The 20,964-nt window shown below is 32.5% G+C and overlaps 2 protein-coding genes and 1 pseudogene across 5 annotated transcripts; 2 read left to right on the top strand and 1 right to left on the bottom strand.

Annotated features, from left to right (window-relative positions):
- Nucleotides 1-681: 681 nt before the first annotated feature.
- LOC105644189 (14 kDa proline-rich protein DC2.15 pseudogene) lies at nt 682-1,068 on the bottom strand (annotated as a pseudogene).
- Nucleotides 1,069-7,665: 6,597 nt separating this feature from the next.
- On the top strand, nt 7,666-15,738 carry GAUT13 (galacturonosyltransferase 13). Of its 2 annotated transcripts, none has more exons than XM_012229404.4 (6): nt 7,666-8,437; nt 9,516-9,571; nt 9,706-9,864; nt 12,349-12,939; nt 13,656-13,958; nt 14,768-15,738. In XM_012229404.4, exons 1-6 carry the CDS (start codon nt 8,221-8,223, stop codon nt 15,050-15,052), a joined length of 1,611 nt encoding a protein of 536 aa, XP_012084794.3. In that variant the 5' UTR covers nt 7,666-8,220; the 3' UTR covers nt 15,053-15,738. The 2 variants fall into 2 exon arrangements, with proteins under 2 accessions (XP_012084794.3, XP_012084795.3); XM_012229405.4 differs by having other exon boundaries at nt 7,667-8,437; nt 9,709-9,864.
- A 1,338-nt stretch (nt 15,739-17,076) lies between these two features.
- Nucleotides 17,077-20,791, top strand: MUB1 (membrane-anchored ubiquitin-fold protein 1 precursor). Of its 3 annotated transcripts, none has more exons than XM_089720798.1 (6): nt 17,077-17,379; nt 17,597-17,718; nt 17,990-18,262; nt 19,371-19,484; nt 20,181-20,267; nt 20,349-20,791. In XM_089720798.1, the coding sequence occupies exons 3-5, from the start codon at nt 18,130-18,132 to the stop codon at nt 20,234-20,236; spliced, it is 303 nt and encodes a 100-aa protein (XP_089576924.1). In that variant the 5' UTR covers nt 17,077-17,379; nt 17,597-17,718; nt 17,990-18,129; the 3' UTR covers nt 20,237-20,267; nt 20,349-20,791. The 3 variants fall into 3 exon arrangements, with proteins under 3 accessions (XP_089576924.1, XP_012084791.1, XP_012084792.1); XM_012229401.4 differs by having other exon boundaries at nt 17,086-17,379; nt 19,320-19,484; XM_012229402.4 differs by having other exon boundaries at nt 17,086-17,379; nt 17,597-17,714; nt 19,320-19,484.
- Nucleotides 20,792-20,964: the final 173 nt, after the last annotated feature.

Here is a 20,964-nt window from a genome sequence, read left to right on the forward strand (position 1 = left end):
AATGATCAATGATCAACAGTCAAGGTCAACAAATTCAAAAGACCAATCCAAATATCAGGTCGTCAAAGTGGAAATACTCCACATGTCAAGTAATCAATGATAAGGTAAAGTGAAAACACTCCACATGACAAGTCGTTTTTGTCGAGCTAGTACTTTGTAGTTCTTTCTCTAATGTCGTATGTGCGTCTTTCGCATACCACAGCTCTGGTCCGGCCATTAGAATCCACAGTTGGAATCTTGAAGGAATCCATATCCTAGCCAAATCGGTCGGTTAAAATCTACGACCTGTCGTTCACGTCTTGTGTGGTAATCAATTTAAAATAGTAAATAAGGGACATAATTATGAAGTTTGTGAATTTTTCTACTTTAATATCTTAACTTTACTTTTTATTAACGAAAGATATGAATGAACAATTAGATCTAATTAGAAGTAATGATTTTACCCACTCTTGTACTTATCTACAGATAAAAAATAAAATTGAGATAGAAAAATTAAAAAACAGACAAAATTCAAAACCAATAACATTAATAATAATAATAAAATTAAGAAATTATTGAGTAAAAAAGAAATTAATCATAATAAGCAATTAATAGATAAAATACAAATTAATTTAAGCACACATGAATCCTTGTTGAACCTTCTTCTCACAGTAATTAATTATAGAATGCATATTAATTAGTTTAAGCAAATTTGAATCCTTCTGGAACCGTCTTCCCACAAGAGTTAAGCAACAAGCTCAAATTAACACGAAGGTTTAGTTTAATGCCTAACACATTAGCTTCAATAGTAGTGCAAAGGCAAACAGCAGCTTCAAGATCAACAAGATCACTAATAAGGCTGCAGCAAGGTGTCTTTGGTGGGGTGCCAATTGTAACACTCAAGCAGTCTTTCAAAAGATCAACACATACACCTAGCTTTACAGTGTCCTTATGGCAATAACCATGACCTTTTGGCTTTGTCGATGGTGATTATGGTGTTGGAGGGCAAGTGGTAGAGCTCACAAGTGTGAAGAAAAGAAGGTTCGGGGAGAGAAAAAGGGATGTGGAGGCTATACTTCTTGAACCCATAATGTGTATCTATCAACTAAAATTCTGAGGTATGAGCTTTGTTGTGGAAGTGGTATTGTGGTTAAGGCCTTTTATAGATGAAGTTTATAATTAAGAAGGAATTAAATATTTTAGTTGTTAACAATATACAATTATATAAACGCATTGTATTTTCAAGCGAAATTTATCTGTATGGTTAGAGATTTAAATTTTGGAATTGTTGTTATTAAGAGACCTTTACTTAAATATTATCCTTATATCTGAATAACACCCCAGTTTTAGTATGGGCACCATATACTGTAGCGATTCCAATTCAATCCTCGAACGTGTGAGAACACAAATTTATTTAATCTGATTTTATTGGGAGGACTACAAAGTTTTTACGTTTTACAGCTCGAAAGAAATTAAGTCTTCTGATTATGAAAACAAAAAAGTACGGAATCAATTTGTACTGACATCATATTATAATACAAAATATATTATGTTACACTAATGCTTAATTTGGAAGTGCTTGTTATTATATGTTGGATTGGATTTTCAAAACCTAAAACATGATTTTTAAAAATAGATATAGAATCTTGATTAACCTTCGTGCTGGCACATTGGAGTGATGTAGTAGGGACACAAGCTGGCATTGGATATGGCAATTTGTGATTATATAGAGAGTTTGGAGGCTTCTCTGTCGATTAGTTGTCAATTCTCTCTTGCATGTTATATTGATTCTTCATTTATGCATATGCCAAATCCATGACATCTATCATATACATTTATATAGATTCTAACTCCATATGGATTATAATTTTCAATATATATATATATATATATATATATATAAACTAATCTATATTGCCTTTAGATGGATTAGGTTTATAAAGAATATTGCACTGCCGGAAAATAAAGATTGCCGAAATTACCCAAAAAAAAAAAAAAAAGAAGATTGCTGATAAAATAAATGGCTTTAAATTGAACTTGGAAAGAACGGTTATGATGATGATGCTTAGAATTTTAAAAGGGGAAAATGACAATGCTTCTAGTTGTTGTTTGTGGGCTTAATGAAAAATTGAACCTGATTTAGGTTTGAGCTGCTGTTGAATTTGTCTGTTGTTTTTGTAATTAAGGGTTTAATCTCTTCATGATACTCCATTGCCTGCTTCATGATTTTCTTGTTTCCTCATTTATCTCTACCACCTATACTTCCTGCATATTTTGCTGATTTGCAACCAGCAGAAAATATACATTGTTACCTATGAGGTCTGGGTTTCTTTCGGGAAAGAGAAATAGCAACATGTTTTATCGATATACATTCGAAATGCGGAAGTCCAGAATCTGTTCCCTGATTTTTAATGCTATCCCTTTACATGTCAATGACATTTTTAATTTGTTTGGAGTGTTATAATAGATGGTTATGGAATGCATGGACGTGGTGAAACTGCTGTTTCACTTTCAGACAAATGGTTCAATCTGGGTGGAACCAAATGAAGTTACCTCTACATCTGTATTGCATGCTTGCAGTTATTCTGGTTTTGTGGATGAGGGTCTGTGTTTGTTTGAATTCATGCCCAGAGAGCACAAGTAAGTCCCCAGGATGATCACTACACTTGCATTATTGATCTGCTTGATCGTGCTGGTCAATTAGATGAGGCATATAATTTGATTAGAACAATGCCTTTTATGCCTAGCCGTGCTATTTGGGGTTCATTGCTTGGCGCATGTGTAATACATGGTAATGTTGAAGTGGCAGAGGTTGCAGCACAGTGGCCTTTTAAGCTGGAGCCAGAGAACACCGGTAATATTAAGTACTGCTGCCAAAACTTTATGCTGCAGTTGGAAGATGGGAAGAGTTGAAAATGTGAGACATGTGATGAATGACATAGGATTAAGAAAATCACCTGCCCACAGTCTGGTTGATGCCATAAATTAATACATGAAATGGGAACAATTTGTTTAAATCAAATGAAAAAGGCTTGTCTGCTTGCTAATTTATACTTGTAGAGATGAATGCTCCACCCAAACCTGCGATGGGACACCCTGATTGAAGAGCATATGATCATTGTGATTGCCAACCATTGTGTGATTGAATCAGAGGAATCACTGGGAAATGGATTCTTACTTGCCAAAAAGTAAGAAGAAATATGTTTGTCCTTTAGAAATTTGATAAAAACCAAATTAATAGATTTCATTATTTGGATGTTAGAACTTGAATATACCAAACATTGCATTGGTTGACTGCTTAAAAGTTCAAGTTTTGCTGTTGGATGTTATGGTTTGGCAAGATGCGTCATTTGATTTTAATATTCATTTGTTATTCTTTCTTTCAACATCATTTAGTTGAATTGAACAAATCAATACAAATGTCAATGGTGTCTGCAATTGAAACTCTCGAGATGACCTAGTCTAATGAGGTGAGGCAAGTCTTATTCAATGATTTAGCATGATCTATGAGCCAACTCTTTATATTTGACTTGTATTAGAATGAGATTTTTTTTTTTAATCAAGAGGTTTAATCTCTCCGACTGCACAATGTAAAAATTTTTTATCGTCTTAGTAAACTGCACTTTTTAAAGATTTTGAACTTATTTTCTCATTTTTCTGGAGATTGAGATCGGTTACTACTTCAATCAACACCTGAATAATACTTGAGACAATTATTAATTTCAGAGTTCGTATATAAAAGTTTAAAAAACAGTGAGATATATAAAAATAATTGCGAATGTAGTAAATACTTGTACTTTGTTAGCTTTGTTTGACCCAAAGCTTCAGAATAATAAGGTATTTTTCCAGATGTTAATTGGTCATAGAAACCATTGTCTCCAACTCATAGCAACAAGTCATGTGCCACACTGCTTTTTTCATACCATTTTGGTGGGTCACAGTCACATTCATCTTTAACATTTATAGTTTTAAATAACTTGAAAATTTTCAATTTTCAATTTGATTATAGAAAATAAGTTAAATTTGCATAAAATTGTTATAAAAAATTAGTAATAGAGTTGTTAATGAGGTGTGGTCTGATTGATTTTCTTACCTCTCGTAAAAGATGTAGGGAGTGAGAGATATCAAGTTTGAATCACTAATTTGGTGAATGTCATTCAAAGTAGAGGGTCACCCTGCTGTACAGTCCACAATATTATTTTGGTCGGACTCGCTTTAAAATTCAATTATTAAATACTATTTATCAAAATTTTGTAGGTCGCAAGAAAATAGAATGGCACTTGGTCTTTGGCCTGAAATACACCTGACTTTGATAAAATGCCATAATGCAAGGGCACCAGAATTTCGATGGCAACAAATTAATAGTTATCAAAAGACTTTGATTCAATTAAATAGTATTGGAACATGATAAAAAATGATTTATTATTTAATATTCATATTGAAAATTACATATATTAACCATTAAAATATTATCGAATATTTAGTTCAGCAATTAATAATTTTTTTAAAAGGTCATTTTCACATATTAAGCTCACTAATTAATAATAGCAAGTTCTTAAATAACTTATTGATCTTCTTTCAAATAAATACACTTTTAATTAACTAATATTCTTTGAAAGATATTTATTTGATTTGGTGAAAAAAATATTTATTTTATTTATTGAAAGTTCAATGAATCGGTATATCATTATGAAAGATAACTATTTTCTTAACTCACCAAATTAGTGAAAACTAGTGAAAATGATTTAAACTAGAGACCGCACACTCTCAATGTTAACGAGAATCAATCAAACCACATCTGATTGGTTCAAACAAATAAGTTTGTATTATGTTAAAGATGAAAAATAAATATATTTTTAATTTTATTTAGTTTTGACTTTTGAGTGAATAATTTATTTTAATAGTGTCTAGAAGGTAAATTCAACATAATGTATCGAAACTAATAATATAAAATTAATTTTTAAATATAAAAATAAAATAAGAATATAAAAGAATATATTTATTTCTTAAAAAATTACTATTTTATCTTTGTATTTTTATCAAAATACATGGCTTTGTTGCTATATTTTTAAAAATACATAATTTTATCCTAATCTTTTCCTCCATTATACTTTCATATTTTTTTGTTATACTTTTTCATGAAAATACAGGAACAAACTAATTAATTTTGATAAAATAATGAGACGAATAGATAAATTAGTTAATTTTGGTAAAATAGAAAAATGAAATATTAATTTATCACGGAAAATATAAAAAAATTAATAAAATAATATAATAGTATGTAAAGGCAAAAAAAAAAAAAAAGAATAAAAATCTTTCCAAAGGTGAAGGGGCAATATTATATATTATGCAATATATATGGATAAAAATAATATAATTTTTTTTTTTTAAGTTGGGTTTGGCAAGTGACTTGACTACTAAAATTCTCAGTTTAGCAAAACTCAACCATTATTCATTAAGTTTTTACTTATTTCCCATATGTCTGGTATCATAAAGCTGTTGTATGAAATCTTGTGTTTGGCTTACCTCATATTACATATTTCCCCCCTCCTTTCTGTCGGTGCAATTCTGTCTTTTTTTTTTTTCTACTATATGTATATAGTTTTTTCTTTTTTTTTCTTTTTTTCAAAACTTGGCAATTCATTAATAATAAATATATGTTGATTACATTATAACATTTTCATAAGAATAAAAAAAAAAAGATAAATATAGAAAATTAGAATCTTATGTCCGGAAATGATCTTCGTAAAAGATATTAATCTTCCGAGTAAACCTCTATCCATTTTCAAATAATACGATAAGAGAAACTTTTCATTACTGAAGGATTAATATTTATCATTCAGAATTCAATATTAGTTTAATTATATCAATGCATCAATGCACTTTTTTTTTTCTCTAATAACAAAAGTGCTATTGGAGATTTTTGGCATAAGGAATGTTAACTCATATTTATAGAGAAGTCATTTCCTTTGCAGATTGCCTTTGTAATAACACATTAGATGGTAATCAGGAGATGGTGATTTGGATCAATCCATAGTTCATGCAAGAAGCTTTCTTGATGTGGATATTATTAGAGCTAGTGATGGATTCATAAATTAAAGTTAAGGGGTTAACAAAAATTTTAAGAGTCGAGAGAAGTGAAATTGAAAAAATTTACTATTTTAATGGATCAGAAAAAATCCCTCTCCAAGCCGTGCTTGCATTTTTCATTGCACACTACCTATATGAAAAAAAGCATTAAACTTTAGAAAAATTTTAATATTTAATGAGTGATTTTTTTTAAAAAAAAAAATTTGTTAGGGGGCGAGACCCACCCTTGGATCCCCTAGATTGGAGCTACAATTTCAAAATAATACGAAGGGAGTATAATATTTGAGTTCATTTCTTATTTACTTTCTCATATATTTTTGGTAATTCCTCTAACTTTAGAACCTAAATTTTCTTAATTTTTCCCTTCTCTTTGAATGAAAATACTATATATTAATTAATTAGTCATGCGCCCATGTGTTTCTCAAAATATTGGGATGACAATTTTATCTAACTTGGCAGGTACATTCGATTGATCTGATTTTGGCAAATTCAAATAGTAAATAAATGGATTTGAATGTCATTTTTACTACGGCTATCCAGTTTGGATTCAAAGAGCCTTCTTATCCATTTAATTAATATTTTAAAAATATTTAAAATATTTACTTTCTCAAAAAAATTATATATCTACACTTTTTTAATTATAATTAATGTTATAATTATATTTAACATTGATATTATATTATCTCCATCCCATTTCCTTTATTTATTATTTATTTTTAGATGTCCCAAAATATTTATTAATTCTAGAAATAATTCACGACCTCTAACACAAGAAAGACTTCGTTAAGGAAAACAAAAAAAAGAGAAAGAAAACAAAAACAATGAAATGTCTTAATAATGAAAAAGAAAAGAATCACTTGAACTTTTTAATAATAATTTCAAATTCAAAAACGCAATATTCTTTTAATATTGGTCATTTATATTTGGGTAAAATCATTAATAATGATTATTTTATATTTTAAACTATGACATTATATATAAAATTCGTTTGAAAATATAATTTATTTAATTTGAGATGTTGATGGATTTTTCTTTCAACATGAGATTTTGGAAATCAAACATTACAAGTTTAATTTGTGTCCACACGGAGTTCAAAAATATATTTTATATTTATGATTTTTATTCATGTTAGGGTTTAGTTTATGACATCATTATTCTTTATATCATAATATATCTTAAAGAATAAAACTTGCATATCTCACTTTATTATACTAAAAAGTGATATATTTTGTTTAACTCTTTGATCTCAAGAACATGGGGAGAGTAAAAATTTAACTAAAATTAAAAAAAAAAAAAAAACCTTAAATATAATATTGGCCACATAATAACACAGAAAGCCAATGTTTGCCCATAAACGAAGGAGACATCCAAATTTAGGCCTCTAAGATCACACACTATCCTCTCAAAGGTCAAACAATTGCTCCTCACTTCTCTCTCTACGCCCAACACGGTTTTGACTATTATTATTTTTAATATTTTTTTTGGAATTATTAATTTAATCACTTTTAATTAATTTAATCTAATTATTTTTGTTTTTAATTTTGAAAAGAAAGGGAAATTAGATCGCACGATCCACCAATCAAAGAATTAAAACAAGAAAGAGAAAAACTTAGCACAAAAACTCAGAGACAAAAAACCCCATATTCTCTCTCCTCTTCTTGTTTTTGTTTTCTCTTCCTCTTTTCTCTTTTCTTTTTTTTTTTTTTTCTTTCTTTCATTTTCTTGATCCAGGGTGTGATAGAGGTAAAAAGAGAAAGAAACCCATTAACCCAATACTGATTGTCTATCGATTCTTGAATTAAATTCTAAATCTTTGTTTCCTTTGACGGTATTGGACCAGATTAAACGGGAAAGAGAAAAAATCAAGAAGCCTTATATTTATTGCTTGCTGTTTGCCAAATCTCCAATGCGGCATTTGAGAATACCACAAAGAAGTAAAAGAGAAAGAAATAGCAGAACAAGTAACAGAACCCAGAAAAGATTCAGCAGTTTTGATCTAATAGAGGAATAGAAAGATTAGATAAGGAGACGAGTGGATCTGATGGTGGGTGGTGCATTATTGTTATTGAAAGGAGTCAAGAAACTGTTATTTCATTATTGTGGAGGTGGTGCTGCTAGGTTTGTGGTGGTGGGGCTGCATAGAAGAGGAATATGCAGCTTCACATCTCGCCTAGCATGAGAAGCATCACGATATCGAGCAACAGCAGCAATGGGTTTATTGACTTGATGAAGATCAAGGTCGCAGCTCGCCATATATCTTATCGAACCCTTTTCCATACCATTCTAATTCTTGCTTTCTTGTTGCCCTTTGTCTTCATTCTCACTGCTCTTGTTACCCTGGAAGGCGTCAACAAGTGCTCTTCATTTGGTACCACTTTTATCTTTCTTGTCAATTAAAGTTCGGTTTTCTCCTTTATTTTAATGATTTAATTTGTATAGTTAATCTTCATGCATGAATGGATTGATGGGTGGATCTTGATTTGGTTTCAGTTTGTTGTTCAAGTTCCCATTGTTGGTTTTGGTTTTCAATTTTTATTTCTTTATTTCTCATATATGCTTATAAATGTTACTTATGTCCGTCAAAAGCATTTGGTTGTGATGATGTGCTTGGTACTTGGTCCATGAATCCTGATTTGCTTTTGTTCTGCTTGTTATGCACATGTTCCACGTGTTATATCATATGTTATTGCATTTTCTTACATCCCTTGGATAGTAATTGAACACAGATTACGTTGTTATGACCATGTAGCGGTTGACATGTTCTGTCTGTAATCCTAATATCTTCTCTTTGCCAATACATGTGTATATATAGACTATAGTTGCACAAATATGAATTGTATTTCTTTACTTGCCATTGTGGAAAATGGATATTGATTTGATTTAGGTAATATGCACGCCCTGTTGTTTTTGTTGTCCATAGTAACATCCTGTAGTACGCAAACCTGCACATCTATATAACAAGGATTTAAGTTCTTGTCATTTTTCTTGTATTCTCATCATTTTTTGTTTTCACCAATGTGGCTTTGCTGTATTAAACTGATATGGGCTGGGTTTTCAGATTCCTAGAATGCCTGAGATTAGGTTCCAATTATCGTTTAAGTTAAAAATGGGAGTTTATTGGATGGATTTTACTTATTTTATTTTTTACGTCGAGATTTTATTATGTGAATTCAATATGGATAAAGACTTTCTTTTCAGTACTGGCATGAAAACTGGATATGGTTACTGGGAATTTTTTTTTCATATTCTTCCAGCATGTCCCTTGTTGATGAGCTTTCTTTTTCTTGTTTCTTTTGCACATTATTGAAATTTTATATGTTATTATTTATCTGCATGTCTTAGTGTTTGTATTTCATGGAGCAGATCTAGAACCCTCTTTCATTAGCTTCTACTATGTTTTTTGGTTGACCTATTGTGCTTGATCTAAGTATGCTTCTGTGCTTTAGATTGTTTAGGCAGGCGACTGGGACCAAGGTTTCTGGGTAGAGCGGATGCTTCAGGGGTAATAACTTCTCTCCTTTATATTCAATAACTCTTTCAGACTATGTTAAATACTTGTACTTTTGGAGAATTTCCTAGCAAATAACTTTTAATCTTGTTAAGGAAGCTGAATTAGTGCTTGTGGTAATGACGCAGCAGAGGCTGGTTAAAGACTTTTACAAGATTCTCAATCAAGTAAACAATGAAGAAATCCCAGAGGGACTAAAGCTCCCAGATTCCTTTAACCAACTTGTATCTGAAATGAAGAGCAGCCAGTATGATGCAAAAACATTTGCTTTCATGCTAAGGGCTATGGTATGTTTCATATTATTCTTGTGTAGACGTATATATTCAGTATTTGTTTTCATTTTGCTTTTTAATTTCTGAGTGATTGCCTGATTTGTGGTTTTTCTAAGCTATTGAGTGAATCTTATTTAGGTAGCTTGTATGACGATTTCTAAATTTTATTTGAGAAATTATTTCTGGCTATTCTTCTTTCCATGACTTAATATACTCTCTAATTGTGATGCCTACAACTTTTCTTTTTCATGACAAAAATGTAGCTTCTGAACAATATTGATCTGCAAATTATCCATTGTTTCCCCATAACTTTTATATCAATTCAGTCTTAATTATACTCTTGTTAGGGTGTCTTACATGGATCATATTCTTCCAATCCACTCTGTTTATGGCTAAGATTTCAGTAAGGTTTATGTCCTTGACCCTTTCAGTCTCAACATCTAACTTATTCTGTAAGAATGCCGCCTAAAGTGGTTAATGTAAAGAAGTAAACTTTCTAATTCACCTAATTCTTCCAATCTCCAAACAAAAAAATTATCAGTATCACCTATCAGTATGTACATAACTGAATCCAAATTTATCCTCATCAACATCGAGCAGCCTAAAAGAAATCTCTATTAAGGCATTAACTGATTCCCAATTCAGTCTAATAATGGAATTTTTGAGGCTCTTCTAAATCTAAGATCCCATTGTAGCACAGATTTTCAAGTGGTTGATTTTGTAGGCTTTGCACAGCACTTTGTTCTTTCTTCAGAATTGCTCATCTAACTAGGTTTCTTGGATATTGTCATTAATGAAGGGTGTGAATTTGGAGGTGCAATTTGCTGTGTCTATTTATCCTCTTATAATTCAAGTATACTTGTTAACAAGTCAGGGATTTGTCCTTATTAAACATCTGAAACTAATTTTTGATTTATTCTGTGCTCGGTATTGGGGTTCAGGTTGACATTTGATATGTTCTGTGAGACTTGATTTCTTTTTGCATTCTCTTAGGCATGAAGGTGTGTGGATTCCTGAATCTATTTGATACCAAGTCCCTATGCTCCTTAGAAATGCTAATATCAGGTCCACTTTTTTTATCACCAAGTCTGAAATTTGCTAATTCCATAAATTAGAGCAAGAAAAATAATTTATTTATTGTAGAGACAACTTGTCTATCAGAAAATTTTACTGTCATCATCTTCCTCATCTCTCTTCAAGGAAGCAGGGGTATCTTTAATCTTTAGTAGTGTCTTGCATAGGTCCTCCCACAATTTGTTTATACTTTCTGTATTTGTATCCTCCTTTAATTTTTCTTTTCCCTAGAGTTTTAGCACTTTTCCTATGTCTGCTCCAAGGAAACATATAGTTTTCTTGTACTCTTTCTCCACTTTTCTTTTATGTCTTGCTATAAGGAAATTATAGCAAAAGATATAGCTTACAAGTGTTTGGTTCAAAATAATTCTACTTCTCTGCAAGATAAGTTCGAGGAAGTAGGACTAGGAAGTGTTTGATTCTTATGCCAACTTCCTGGAAAGTAATTATTTTCATTTTGTTTCATATGCCATTTCTTAGGAGTAGTTCCAGAGTAGTGCCACAAAAGAGAACAATACATTCCCCAATCACCATCAAACTAAGATATAACAAACAATTTTATAATATTTGTTAGTATAAAAGCTAATTTTCAATAATAAGTAAAGAGACTTGCAATGAATATGGGCAAGATAAATAGGGTAATTCAGACCCCACCCACAAATGAAGGTTTTAGACTAACACACAACTTATGCAGAATAATCTGAGAATGTTTTGTCTACATTGGTGTTGGTCAATGGTAAATTAGTCTCATTAGGTTAGAGTAAGATAATACTCTGAAAAAAATAAAATTAGGCATTGCTCACTCTTATGTCTGTAAGATTTTCACTTGTAGTAAGTCCAACTTGACTACCATCCTCCCCATCCCCCTCCTGCCAGGTTTAAAGTAACTTCCCATTAGGACAGGAAGTGCAATACTCCACTTTTTGAGAACATGGGTTTGATCATGTGAACCAAACAAGCCAAGTTCATGCATTTCCTAGCAACCTCTAGTTTCTGTCCCTACTTACCCCCAATTATGTATACGAGGCCATCATTTCTGTATTCATCTTTAACATACAATTTGGTCATTTAACTTTTGTCGGTTCCAAATTGCATGGTAGGAAGTACTGAAACTGGTGGCCAACCATATATTTAACATTAGATCTTTTAGTTGAAATATGTTTGAGATACTTCATGCTGTTGGAGCGGGGGAGTGATGAGGTGTAAAAGTTACATATATGCTGTCTACCTATCTCTACATGTGTACTTATTTTTGTGTCTTTATACTATTTTGTCCACATGCTCCTATGCAAATAAATAGTATATTTATAAAGTGGAGAGTCCAGCTTCTCCCTTCTCCCAGAAAAAGAATAGGATAAAAGAAAAGCAGAGGGAGTATTCAGAGCACTGTTTCCAATTAATATCATCCTTTTTATTTTTTTACAGATGGAGAAATTTGAAAGGGAAATTAGAGAATCTAAATTTGCAGAGTTGATGAACAAACACTTTGCTGCAAGTTCCATTCCAAAAGGCATCCACTGTCTCTCTCTACGTTTAACTGATGAATATTCTTCTAATGCTCATGCACGCAAACAATTGCCATCTCCAGAGTTGCTTCCTTTGCTATCTGACAATTCTTACCATCACTTCGTTCTGTCAACGGATAACATTTTAGCTGCTTCAGTTGTTGTCACTTCTACTGTCCAGTCATCTTTAAAACCTGAAAAGATAGTGTTTCATGTGATAACTGACAAGAAAACTTATGCGGCTATGCACTCATGGTTTGCACTAAATCCAGTCTCCCCTGCTATTGTTGAAGTGAAGGGTGTTCACCAGTTTGACTGGTTAACAAGGGAGAACGTCCCAGTCCTTGAAGCTGTAGAGAACCATAATGGTATCAGAAATTACTACCATGGTAATCACATTTCTGGGGCCAATCTCAGTACTACAACTCCTCGAATGTTTGCTTCAAAGCTGCAGGCTAGAAGTCCAAAGTACATATCCTTGCTCAACCATCTCCGCATATATTTACCTGAGGTAATCAAATATAGGTGAAATATGTCGTTTAATTTAGGTAATCAAGTGTATGTTAAACATTTTCTTTTAATTTAGAAATGAGACTGTAAATTAGAGGCCTTCTCTCTTTGAGTGGTTCCTCTGCCTGTGAGGATTTTAGAAATGTAAATCGGAGGGCTCTATCTTTAACAAACCACCCCACCCTAACCCCAAAAAACTAAAAAGTTTGGCGCCAGCTCTTAAGGAGCTTGCAATTGCTATAGGAACATTCACTCAGTTCGTATGGGGAGGGAAAACTGAAATTTCCAAAATCATGCAAGTATGAAAAAGAAGTGTGTAGGATGATTTATTAGGGCACGAACTAACAACCAAAGCCGAATTTTAGTGAATTTGGTTTAATAATTGTACTTTTTAATCAATCAAAGTGGTTTATCTATTTTTTTTTTTTGTTGAGTTGAATTCAAAGTTGTTCGAATTGTATAATCGTCAACTACTGACATTGGTAAATGATTGATGATTTTACCGCATGTGAATTGTAACAAGGATATCTGATTCGCTGTTGTTGGTTATAGAGATGTTGAGTTTTATTTCTAAGATCTTGTGCATAATAACCTGCTAGGCCAGTGAGAATAATGTTGTTTGCATTAAATTTTTGTCTCTGACTTCAAACTTATTCATTCTCTCTTTTCCTTAATCTCTTCTCTAAAATCCTTGGTCTGATCATGTTTATTCAACAGCTCTTTCCAAACCTTGACAAGGTAGTCTTCTTAGATGATGATGTTGTCATTCAACGTGATTTGTCTCCACTTTGGGAAATTGACCTTGAAGGAAAGGTTAATGGAGCTGTTGAAACTTGTAGAGGAGATGATGATTGGGTAATGTCCAAACATTTCAAGAACTACTTCAATTTCTCTCATCCACTCATTGCAAAAAGTTTGGACCCTGATGAATGTGCATGGGCGTATGGAATGAACATATTTGATCTTCGTGCATGGAGGCTAACAAATATAAGAGAAACCTACCATTCCTGGCTGAAAGAGGTAAGATCTTCACTGCTTGGCTCGTGCTCACATTCTATATATGTATGCATGTATGTATTGCCGTCTATGTTCACCTTTTCCTTGGGTTTATAGAATAAGATTAATAATGTCGAAGTACAAATATGTTGAATTTAGCTAGTGGTACATCTCAGGCTATAAACGAGCTGAGTTGACCGATTACTGTTAGGTATGCAAATTTTAGTTACATTTTTCTCCCTTTTCAGGCTCAAACTTGTGTTCGTTTATTGAAACGAGTTTAAGCAAGCTCAAGCTCGTTTATTAAGCTTATTGAACTAGCTTTTTTTAGGCCAAACCTCAAGCAACTTACGAGTGGCTTGGCTCATTTGCAACCCTTGGTCCATCACCATAATTTTCATTTCAGTTTCTGGTGTGGTGTCCATACCAGTTTCTGCATGAAAATGAATCTCGAAGTCGACATTATTCTTCCCTTGTGTGTGAATCTCATCCTCATAGTTTCCTAAGCCATTTAAATGATTCCTGCCACAATTACTTATTTTCTTTACCTACTTTGACCAGAGGCCACGCCATAGATTCTACAAGTACACTTTATGGTTTTTCTCCTTCAAATAGTTTCAGGATACATACTTCTCGGAACAATCTGTCAACCTTTCTAGGTAGTTTGTGGTTTGATAGATTATTAATGAAGAACAGAATTCAGTTGCAATAGTTATCACGATGGATACTTAAATGTTTTCTGTTTGTTTTGCTGTAATTTGAACTTATCAATATCTATTTGGTGCTGATAACCATCTGCATCTATCTAATTGGACGTTTTTTTTTTTTTGTAGAACTTGAAGTCAAACCTGACAATGTGGAAACTTGGTACTCTACCACCTGCTTTAATTGCATTTAAAGGTCATGTTCATCCAATTGACCCATCTTGGCATATGCTTGGCTTGGGCTATCAGAATAAGACCAACATCGAGGATGTGAAAAAGGCTGCTGTTATTCACTATAATGGCCAGTCTAAACCATGGCTGCAGATTGGCTTCGAGCATCTCCGACCATTTTGGACAAAGTATGTTGATTACTCCAATGATTTTATAAGGAACTGCCACATCCTGGAGTCATAGTTGACCAAACCATAGGTTAATAGCTGCTAGAAACTAGATGTGGAACAGGAAAAGACAAATGATTTTCTGTCACACCGGTTATTTGATGGCTCGGAATTTTGTTGAGATCTATTTGACAAGGAAATCAGAACTTTGCCAGAACGAAGTGTTTCAGGTCTGAATTCATTTTCATCCCTCAGAGCTATCACGTGAAGAGGCCTGCATCACTTGCACGGGCATGGGATTCATTCTTTCAATCTGTAACATAGCAATCCATCATTTAATTTTTTGGTTGGAAAAAAAGATACTATTTTTGGTTTTCCTGCAGGAACTCTAGCCTGATTTCTTGGCACATATATATTTTCAAATAAAGAAACACACAGAAGCAGATATATCGAGACATCATGCTGATTGGTGCAAGGAAGGAGGCAAGCACTGACATTTCATGCGGGCTGCTCCATTAGCCCAAAAATGTTTTATCCCTTCAATTTTTTCTTTTGTTCTCATGTTGTTTCATTTTTGTTAGTATGTCCATTTTTTGCTGGTTACTGCAATATCATCATGCTCAAATTTAGGAGTAGGTAATGAAGATTGCTTTGTTACAGGTCCCATTGAATTGGGGAACTGTTTTTAGGTCATATATCGATATAATTGTTATGTACGATTCATGAGAAACATTAAAATGTGCAGATAATTCTTTTTCCAAACTTCTATTAATATCTCCATTAAATTACGGCAAAACTCATCTTGCTTGTTTTCATTTCATCATCTCACAGTTTTAATAAACTTCCCATTATCATTTTATCATAAGCTGCTGCTAAAGATGGCATATTTATGTTTTTCCTTTCGTTTTTTTTATTCCGACAATAATTACTTTATACATTCTTAAACTTATTTATTGCAGAATTCAAGATAAATATCAAGCCATTAAAGTGTGGTAACTAGCTTTTAGAGAATAACTTAACATTTTGATTGTCAAAACAATTAATAATTATCAAAAGAGCTAACATTCCTGAACATGTCCTGTGAACCCATTTGCTAACATATTTTGATTACTTTATCAGAAGGTACTCTAAATTTTGCTTACCAAACCTTAAGTAACAGCAGATGTTGACATATTACTGCATCCTAAGGCCGTACACGTGTGATATTTGTGATTTATCTATCTCCCACTTTAATTTCTTTAAAAATATATTCTTGTTCTTGGAATTTGCTAAGTTGACGATGACACGAAATCCATTTAGTACGCTTTGTCTTTCTTTAAGCATCCAATAAACTAATTTGGTGATGCTGATTTTTTTTGTTCTTCTGATATTTCAAAGTGAAGGTTTCTTTTCTTGTGCCTAAAACATTCCTCATCATCTTAATTGTCCCGCATTTGAGTGGACCTCTCTCTTGGTATCTTAGTTTTCTTTAACATTAAATCAATAAAGATTAACTAAGTGATTAGGATTGAACTCCTGTCATTTAGTTGTATGATATAAGATATTAGTTGATTCTACCTAAGCTTAAATGGAAGAATCTCTTTGACAAAACAACTACCTAAAAGCTAGAAAAAGAAAAAAAAAACAACTACCAACTCACTTTGTAAATGAATGTATGCACTTGTACATTAGAACATTAACCTCACCTTACAAACAAAGAAAAAAAAAAAATTAAAAGAGACCCATTTGTCATTAACAAAAAGTATTACAATTGCATTTGATTTTGTCTCTCTTGATGATAGGGTCATATAGATCTTTGGCCAGAGTTTATATGAACACAGCACTCATCTTTTATATAGAAATAGTAGAACTGTCCTAGTTTGGCAGCCTTGCCTCCAGTTCTGACCATTCTAATTATATGTTCGTTAGGGTCCAATGCTAATTAGACTATGATATATATTATATAACATTATATATTTGTTAAATACAAATAACTCTTGTCTTCTTTTATCATTTAAAATTACTTCAAATTGAAAAGGGAAAAAATTATAAATTTTACATTTACCACTTTCTATCACTGATTTTACAGGAAAATAAAAAAGGGTTTGTTTTTAAACATTAGGTGACAAGGTGGTACTGCTGGCCAAAAAGGCCAGTCTTGTATTAAAAAGAGAAAAATCTGTCTATTTCCATGGTTTTAGGAGATTGCTAAGAGAAAGCAAGAATGGAAGCATTGACCATCGATTTAGAAGACTTTGAAAACTCCGAAGCAGCCTCCTCTCCTGGGATTTATTGCATCTCTTCTTTTGCATCTATCATTCACTACTGAGACACACATCGCTTCTCTCTTCTCCTTGTTCTTTTTCTACAGCTTGTTCTCTTTAACAAGAAAAAGAGATTGACCCAGATCAGTTTTATAGCCAAGTAAGCTAACCCGTTAAGGATTTTCAGTTCGTTTTAGAATTTCTTTTGGTTTTGATTGGTTGAGGGATTACCAAGTTGAGGGCTGAGTTGACTTTTGAGTTCTTTGAGGGCATTCAGCTGTTCTTTTTCTCCTTTTTTTTTTATTCTTTTTTTTTTTTGGTGTTGTAGTGGTCGTTAGCTGTGACAGATTTTATAACATATGCTGTCCTCCATGCAGGTTTGATTCAATATTGAAGTAATTGTTTGGTTGATTTGCTGGAGACTCAGTTCAAGATTATACAAGGCTTTTATATTTTTGGTGATTCTTGGAAGTTCCAAGAGTTCTTACTCTGCATGTGGGTATGTGTGTCACTCTATTATGTGTGTTTTTGTATTCCTCTATTTTTTTTATTTTATTAGGCATGATTTGATGTGGGGTTATGGTTCCATTTGTGGTTAGGCATAGACTGATCTTTTTGATTGCAAATTTTCATCGCTGGAAATCCCAAATCTTTAGTAGTATTTCCGTTTTTGCTTTGGTTTCTATTTCTGTAGTTATACGCGTCTTATTTGTGTATATATGGGTAAGAGGACTACTTTGCCTAATTTAGTCTCTGTTCATATTTGGCAGAGCGACTGATTCAGGTCCTCGGTGAAATCTGTCTTTGTGAGGACCAAAAACAAGTCTTTAGGCGGGCTACTTGAATTCCGATAGAGGATTTAACTGGGGTTTGTGGATAGTTTGGTTTGGAAACTGGTGATTGTCTACAGATGGCTGCGGTACAAGATCAGCTAGAGATCAAGTTTCGATTAACTGACGGATCGGATATTGGCCCCAAAACATTTGCTGCTGCTACAAGTGTTGCAACCTTGAAGGAAAGTATTCTTGCTCAGTGGCCAAAAGGTAAGAGTTTTTTTTTTGTTCAGCTTATTGTCAATCTGTTACTAGGACTTCTGTATCAAATCATCTTTCAATTTCTTTCTGTTGGATGTTGAAATTTCAGAAGGGACAATCTTTAGCACATACCTTACTTCTTACTCTAATCTAACCTTTGGCTATCAAATTTATGATACCCTTACTGAAGTAGCATATTCAATGAAGTCCTTGATTTATGCCTCGTTCTCTGAATGGCTACCCTTCAAGCTCACTGTTCTTGAAAACACTCATGCTCTTGTGTGTATACACAGTATGATGGAAACAGAAGGTGATTGTGGGTCAAGAGCTCTCCTTGCTACTTTCCTCCCTTTCCATATTTTTTCTGGTTCCACCATTATGGGTAGAGAAAATACTACTGTGAAATCCATGAAAGTAGAATTTGCTTGAAATTTTAGGTAACTGTCAGCATATGATGATGCATTAATGTTTACGTGAATTTTCATTTATGCTGTCTTGCCTCTTATGATCATAATCTGGTCTGATAAATATTTGTGTTTTGGTTGCACTTTTGGAATATATGAACTGTATGCAACTGAATTCTAATGCATATTATTGAAAACCTGTGATGAAATTTGATATTGCTATTATCAGTATCATTGTTTTATTTGTTTTACCATATCTCTTTCTAGAATTGAAATTTTAGATTTTGTATTCTTCTGATTTCTTGATTGAAATAATTATTTATAAATTTATGCTGCATAGAATAGCACCAGGGGGAGACCAAAGTTAGCATGGCTGTGAATCATGTTGGTTTTAGATCCATTCATAGGCTAGTGTGCCTTTTAACTTGCAGCTAATATGAGTTATCAAAAACTAGAAAACTTGAACTGAGAAATATGATCATATAGCATAATATTGATCAATTCATTGATTGGTAACAATATATAATCTTAGTTTAATTGCTCCTCGTGTTGTCTAGTAATGACAAAATTTGACCCTCATGAACTTTAATACTTTCTCTAGTAATGAAGACTTTCTGACCTGCATGATTAAAGAAATTTAAATGTTAATATATTTTGACCAGAGAAGGAGAATGGTCCAAGGACAGTAAAAGATGTCAAGTTAATAAGTGCAGGGAAAATACTGGAGAACAACAGAACAGTAGCAGAGTGTCGGAGTCCCCTATGTGATATTCCTGGTGGAGTTACAACCATGCATGTAGTTGTTCAACCATCTTCCTCTGATAAAGGTACTAGTAAATTCTGTGACCTTCCAGAAATTATAGCCGAGTTGCATATCATTTTCCTTTTCCTGAGTTTCTTTGAGCCTTTTGAATTTTATTTTCCTATCTTGTTTGAACATTATGCAACTTGCATTGTAATTTCTGTTTGTATCCTGTATTTTAAACTAATAGTTTCCCATCATTTTATTTTCTCTAATTTTCCTTTGACTGAGGTTCGAAAATTTCATAGCTTTGAAAATGACTCCAGTACCAATGAGCTTTGGCTTATTGGTGGGTGTCGGCCTGTTTTCTAACCAAACAGAAAATAAAAATGAAAACATCATGGTAATGTTTTCAAGCTGGCAATGCTTTCCTTCCTTTTTTGAAATTTTTTGTAGTTTATGTTGAATGATGGCAGCATTTATATGAACCCCTTATAAAATATATTAAGAGCTATGGACAGCAATTAGAAATTATTAGATTAATGTGAGTCCCAAAGACCTCCTTTGAGTACAATAATATAATGTTAACTCGTGCAATTATTGGTCACCTCATGAGGGAAAGCGCTAACAGTTGCCAACTGTATATCATTTTCTATTCATATTGTCCAAAGTTTATTTGAATGAATTCTTCTATTCATTTTCTTTTAAGAATCAATTTAGTTGAATTGATAAAAATTATTAAAGTTTCTTATTTTAATTGAATCTCTTTCTGGTGGAGCAGAAAAGAAGTCAGCAAACCAATCAAAGCAGAACAAATGTGTGTGTGTTATATTATAATTACAACTCCATGAGCGGGGACAACATTCCGGTAAGTTATGTTGCTAAATACTTTCTATCATCAACAGAGATACTTTTTTCTTAATGTTATTTTTCTATTTTTTTATTATAGAGGCCAAGAGTTTGAAGCAGGTTTAGATAATGAAGCTGGTGGAATTGCTGATAATGAGAGGCAAAGGCATCATACAAACTCGGTCGCGCTACGATTCTTTTGGTATAAAATGATTAATGTTAAGTCTGATTCAACTCTGCTTGTATGCAACCGGATCTTAGATTTATGTGTCGAGAATTTCTCACAGGTGCATGTTCTCATATTTTTACTTAATAACTGTGTCACATTGTCCTGTACCATTCATAGTTGCACAATCTGATTGAGTATTCGATTTCACGTCATTGGTCATTACTTTACCAAGTGGAAAGTCGAAGTATCAAAAGCTTCCAACTGTGCGCTAGCATAGAATAAAATTCTTTGCTTGTCATGGAGAAATATATTTGTGCACTTTTGAACATTTTGAGAGAAATTTAATTTGAAGAGTCTTTGCTTTGGTTTTTTCACTATCTACTTGTATTGTATTGTCCACATCTAAAGTGTTTGTATTTCTGACACGTTTGCCTTTGAACATTATATTTGATTAATCTATTTTACATTTAAATATCTTGATGATACAACTTGTTTGTTAAATGTTATATAACACAAGAAAAACCCTATTCTTTATTCCATAAGAAGT

This window comes from Jatropha curcas, chromosome 4 (genome assembly GCF_041381405.1).
Source record: "Jatropha curcas cultivar XTBG-Jc1 chromosome 4, XTBG_Jcur_1.0, whole genome shotgun sequence".
NCBI lineage: Eukaryota > Viridiplantae > Streptophyta > Magnoliopsida > Malpighiales > Euphorbiaceae > Jatropha > Jatropha curcas.